The 4,787-nt window shown below is 39.3% G+C and overlaps 1 protein-coding gene across 1 annotated transcript; it reads left to right on the top strand.

Moving 5' to 3' along the window:
- The first annotated feature begins 3,962 nt into the window (after positions 1–3,962).
- On the top strand, positions 3,963–4,677 carry LOC124182670. The gene is made up of 3 exons (XM_046570211.1): positions 3,963–4,101; positions 4,213–4,287; positions 4,367–4,677. The coding sequence occupies exons 1-3, from the start codon at positions 3,987–3,989 to the stop codon at positions 4,633–4,635; spliced, it is 459 nt and encodes a 152-aa protein (XP_046426167.1). The 5' UTR covers positions 3,963–3,986; the 3' UTR covers positions 4,636–4,677.
- Positions 4,678–4,787: the final 110 nt, after the last annotated feature.

Raw genomic sequence — 4,787 nt, 5'->3', positions numbered from 1 at the left:
CGTAAAGGCCAGACTGTCGTAGACTTCTAATTAAAAACTATTTTCTAAGAGGGCTTTCTCTCCTAACAATCTGCGATGATTTTCGCCCCGACAAATCATCTGGAATTAGTTTTTTGGGTGAGTTCCTGTTGAAGAACTAGACTGAGGATTTGCTTCCCCTATTTCTATATTTTTCTTACGCCTGTTATAAGAGTTTGGATTTGAGCCTTGCATCGGTTTTCCACTAATTTTTTCAATTAGGAAACAATGATTAGCGTCGTGGCCTGTTTTTTTACAAAATATACAAGTCAAGCCGGTTTGACTTGTCATGACCGCGTTCTTATCTACACGCTTGTTTTTCTGGTTTTGAAAAGAACCTCGATTTCTTGGTTTAAAATTACTATTGTTATTTTTATTTCTGTAATTTTGAGGTTTCGGCTCCTCCGAGTGTTTAAAACTTCGTTTTTCTGAGGTGCTTTCTGACACCTCAATCCGACGAAGCTTGTTTAACCCAAAATATTGTTTCCTCATTGTCTCCACCTCGAGGGCTTTGGCCGTTGCCTCCCTCAGAGAAGTAAGGCCCGATGTTCCAACGGCCATTTCAATTTCTGGATCACTAATTGCGTTTAGAAAGGCTTGAGTCGCTAATAAATTACGAGACGGCTCGTGATCTGGCAATGCTACATGCGAAAGCCGTTCTATATCCTGGCTAAGAGACGCGAGGTCTTCGTCTCGTCCTTGTCTTCTAGTCTGTAATTGAGCTGTGTACAGTTTTGTCAAGTGGTCATTTCTGTACCTTAACTTGAGTGCGGAGCCAAGTTTTTCACAGTCGGAAATTTCTTCCTCAGACAATGCCGTTAAAATATTCAAAGCCGGCGTTCGAAGACAAGAGGCAAGGCTGTGGGCCTTTATGGCGGAGTCCCACTGGTTATGTTTAGCAATTGTATTAAACTGACGTTCATAATCTGCCCATGGAATCTTTCCATCGAAAATTGGCGGTTTTAAAGGATAAAAAGGTTTCTCGTTAATTTGAGAAGCAACCCCAGGAAATCTTGTATTATTTAATTGGCTTAAATGGGAATAACGAGGTTGAACATGAGGCAAAGGCTCGGAAAAGCCAACCTCATTATTAACTGTTACTCTACCAATTGGGGATTCATCTATTCCCCTACTAAAAGGCACAGACCTTGAGTCTCGTACATCCTGGAACTGTCCTGGATGTTGGACCTGTCGAACAGCGGGAACGGAAACAGGAGAGGGAACAGGAGAGGGAAGCGGAGTAACGACTCTGGAACCTCGTGTGGTGACAGCCGGTTCTCCTGAGCCATTCACCTGATGAACAGCCTGAAGAGCTGCCACAGTCGTCCGAAACAGTTCATGCAGACTGGTCTCGGATCGTTCTTGAGCTTCTCTATCAAGCCTGCGCTGTTCCAACTGAGAGGCAATTTCCCTTTCTCGTTGTTCCTGTTCTCTTTTTCGCTGCTCTTGTTGATCAAGAAGCAGCTGAAGAAGTTGCTGTTGTTGACGCTCAGCGGCCTCTTGTTGTTGAGACATGATCTTCAGCAGATCAATTTGAGAGATTGTCGAAGGAATTGGATGAGGGTCCGCTGAAGGTGATGGAATCGTTTCAGGGACCCGCGGATTCTCCATAATGCAAGGTTCTTCTCCGCCACTTTCCCTTCGACGTGAGCGCGTCAAACGACTGTTGCTCGTAGTTTATTTCACGCACTGAATTGTCTTAATTGAAAAGAAACTCAAGATCCCGCTTCTGACACCAATGTAACGTATTTTGACGTTACGGAAAATAAATATGGATCCGCGAGTTTAATTATCAAGTCAAAAGAAATCAAGAGCGTGAATAAAATGTTGCAAGAATGCTTTAATGCAAGATATGTGTTTCTCGTTTAAAGTCTGAAACAAGACTGTTTTTACAATAATGTTGGTTGACGCAGCAACCTTATTCTTTTGAAAGAGATAAGAGGTTTATAAACGTCTTTTATCTATGCTGACTACTAGATCATTAAAGAGGGGGCAAAATGGTTGATTTTACCCTTTGCAACAATATATAGATATACCGGGACAATCTCTTGAAACTATACATACAACGCGCATGCGCTAAATAATTTAATCTCATTGGTCGGTGAAATCGCGCCGCGGTGATGTTTTCATCTGCTGAGCAAGGCGCCAACGTACACAAAATGAAACAAAAGCTGTAATTCTCTCACGCGTAAAGCCGTGGATTGAGGTTATGCTACTGTTTATTTTTACGTAGCGTGAATTGTCTAAGAAGAATAGTATCGTTCAACAATACCCTGGTTGATTTCGGAAGATATTCAACCGACGCAATAAAGAATTTAACGGAAAAGCAAATATCAAATGATACACAAATTGGGTGTTATTTATTGAAAGAAGAAATCTGAAATTCAACGTGAAATGTCATTAACAAGTGGAAGTCTGGACAAACAGAGGTAGGTAAGTAGAAACAATGTTTATTGTGAACAGATTCTTTATTTACATAAAATTAAAAATAAATGAATGGTTGAGACCCAGTAGAAGGTATTTCCACAGTAGATTCGTTACGGTGCAGTGCTCCAGAAGTCAGTAATTAGTGCCGATGAACATAAAATAAATAAAAGAAATAAGTAACAAGGAATAAAGAAATTATTCATCTTAAACACGAAGCTTAGGAGGACAAAGAGTAGCAATTAACAGAAAACGTATCCGACGCAATACTCACAAAAACCCTCGCCGACATCATTGATTAGTTGACAAAGTTTTTGTAGCTCCATTGTACAACAATCAATGTTCCGTTAACAAAGAGGGTTCACCAGATATCCAAGAATAAAAAGAGAAAAAGAACAACAGTTAATATTACAGTGTAAATCATGCTATTAATGAAAAATTAGGAAACAAAACAATAACTTACAAGACAATCGTCCGATAACACTGGGAGACCAATCTCCACTCTTCTGATCACCCCTCGTCTGGCCATTGGTTGCCTTTCAAAAAGTGCTGCCTATTTTTTTTGCCGTCAAAAATACCGAAAGATCCTGTTTGATAATAATAGCTTCTAATATTTACAGGTACGAAATAATTCATTGTCAAAGCGGGACTAAATTTGTCAGGCATGGAAGCATGTAAGTAAATTTCCAATTACGTGATCTTTGACAATGACAATATTTTAACATGGATTCAATGATAAAATTCGTTTTTTTTTCAGCAGGCTCGAAGTTTAAACTTTAATTAACACGAGGAAAATTATGCCTTACCTGATGGTCAAAACGTTTAGGTGGCAAGGATCCTGGTTTCTCGAGCGGTGCAATCATTAGAACCATCGAACCTGGTTGTTTCGTCGGACATCAGGTGCCAGAGTGAATTTTATCAGGCCATGGCCACCTTCTTAACATCAGTTGAGACAAAATTGAAGAGCGGGATATACTACAGATCATAATGGCTGAATATCCCATCATTTCACTTTGATCGAGCTAATAGTCATAAGTTTGTTACTTAACCGTTGCCACCAATTCATTCTATCGAGGAATCATTCTGTGCACCATTGTAATTCAAGCATTATTATTGACCAGCATTGGTTTTCAAACTTTATGCCATTTATCTTGGTATCTTATTTTGAAGCTTACTTTTACTCTCTTTGGCATTGAATTCAGATAAATAGTTTTTCAAGTCCTCAATTAGATTGTAGGGTTGAATTTCGCTTGGCAAACTGAATCAATCTAAATCTAGAACTGTTAAATAAGTTCAGTTAAAAATGTCTTTGAATTTAATCTTAGTTGACGGTGTCATCTGGCTAGCTAGTTGCACGATAACTTGAAACCAAATTCAATTTTACACTTTTTCTAGGGTCCTACGCTAATAGCGTTTTCGAGTGAACACTTCAGATCCCCTCTCAGAACGCTCTGAGAGCAGTTCCCCCACTCTTGGAATTCTGTCCGAGCGATCTCGGAGCGATCTCGCCAATAAAAATGGATATCCAATAAAAATAACACAACATGAGCGAACAAAAAAAAAAGAAACTTCCATTTGTGTTCAAGAGGATTGTGTTAGATGACGACGAGGCAGGTATTGAAACAGATGCCGGCGTGTTATGCGAGGTTATGATAAATGGTAAGAGGGTACAAAAATGTATTTCTTTTTATGAAATTTGCAGAATACTATAAAATGATAAATTTATTAATGCAATTCATGACCATTACACTCATTTATTCTTGCCCATAGGTACAAAAAACATCTCATATGTTCCCAAAAGTTTTCTGTCAAGCCTGGGTATTGAACTGCCTAAGAACTTGCACGGTGAGTTTTTGGAAAACTGTAAAAAAAATTTTACCTTATAACGATGACAAATACATGAATGACAGTCGTTTTTTTATAGATAAAGAAAATTGCTCGTCCAAAACAGTTGATACTTCCGGGGATAACCTAGAACGTGACGTTAGTATACAAGCATCTGGCAGCACGACTGCTATTCGGACTGTTTCGCATGTATTGCTGCCAACGTTCAATAGCTCCAATGCTACTGTGAAGTGGGATGACCATGATACCAAAATGATGCTCAATCTGTACGCCGAAAACTTGAACCACGTTGGACCATTCAAAAAGTTCAAAACAAAAAAAAAAGATGTGGGAACACATTGCGGTTGACATTTCAACAACCTTCAGTAAATATGTAAATGGTCAACAATGCGAGTCACGATTTAAAACTGTAAGGAATCGTAAAGGTTTAGCTGTTACTCATAACAAGCAGTCAGGCAACGACGCGAAGGTTGTGCCGTACCAGCAGGAAATGGACAACA

Source organism: Neodiprion fabricii, chromosome 5 (genome assembly GCF_021155785.1).
Source record: "Neodiprion fabricii isolate iyNeoFabr1 chromosome 5, iyNeoFabr1.1, whole genome shotgun sequence".
Lineage (NCBI taxonomy): Eukaryota > Metazoa > Arthropoda > Insecta > Hymenoptera > Diprionidae > Neodiprion > Neodiprion fabricii.
This window is presented reverse-complemented; position numbering and strand designations above follow the sequence as displayed.

Bases quoted from the DNA above. Each gene is read 5' to 3' on its own strand.
- LOC124182670 (XM_046570211.1), top strand. From the start codon at position 3,987: ATGAGCGAACAAAAAAAAAAGAAACTTCCATTTGTGTTCAAGAGGATT. The intron at 4,102-4,212 runs GTAAGAGGGTAC...TCTTGCCCATAG, and splicing joins ATGCGAGGTTATGATAAATG to GTACAAAAAACATCTCATAT. The intron at 4,288-4,366 runs GTGAGTTTTTGG...GTTTTTTTATAG, and splicing joins ACTGCCTAAGAACTTGCACG to ATAAAGAAAATTGCTCGTCC.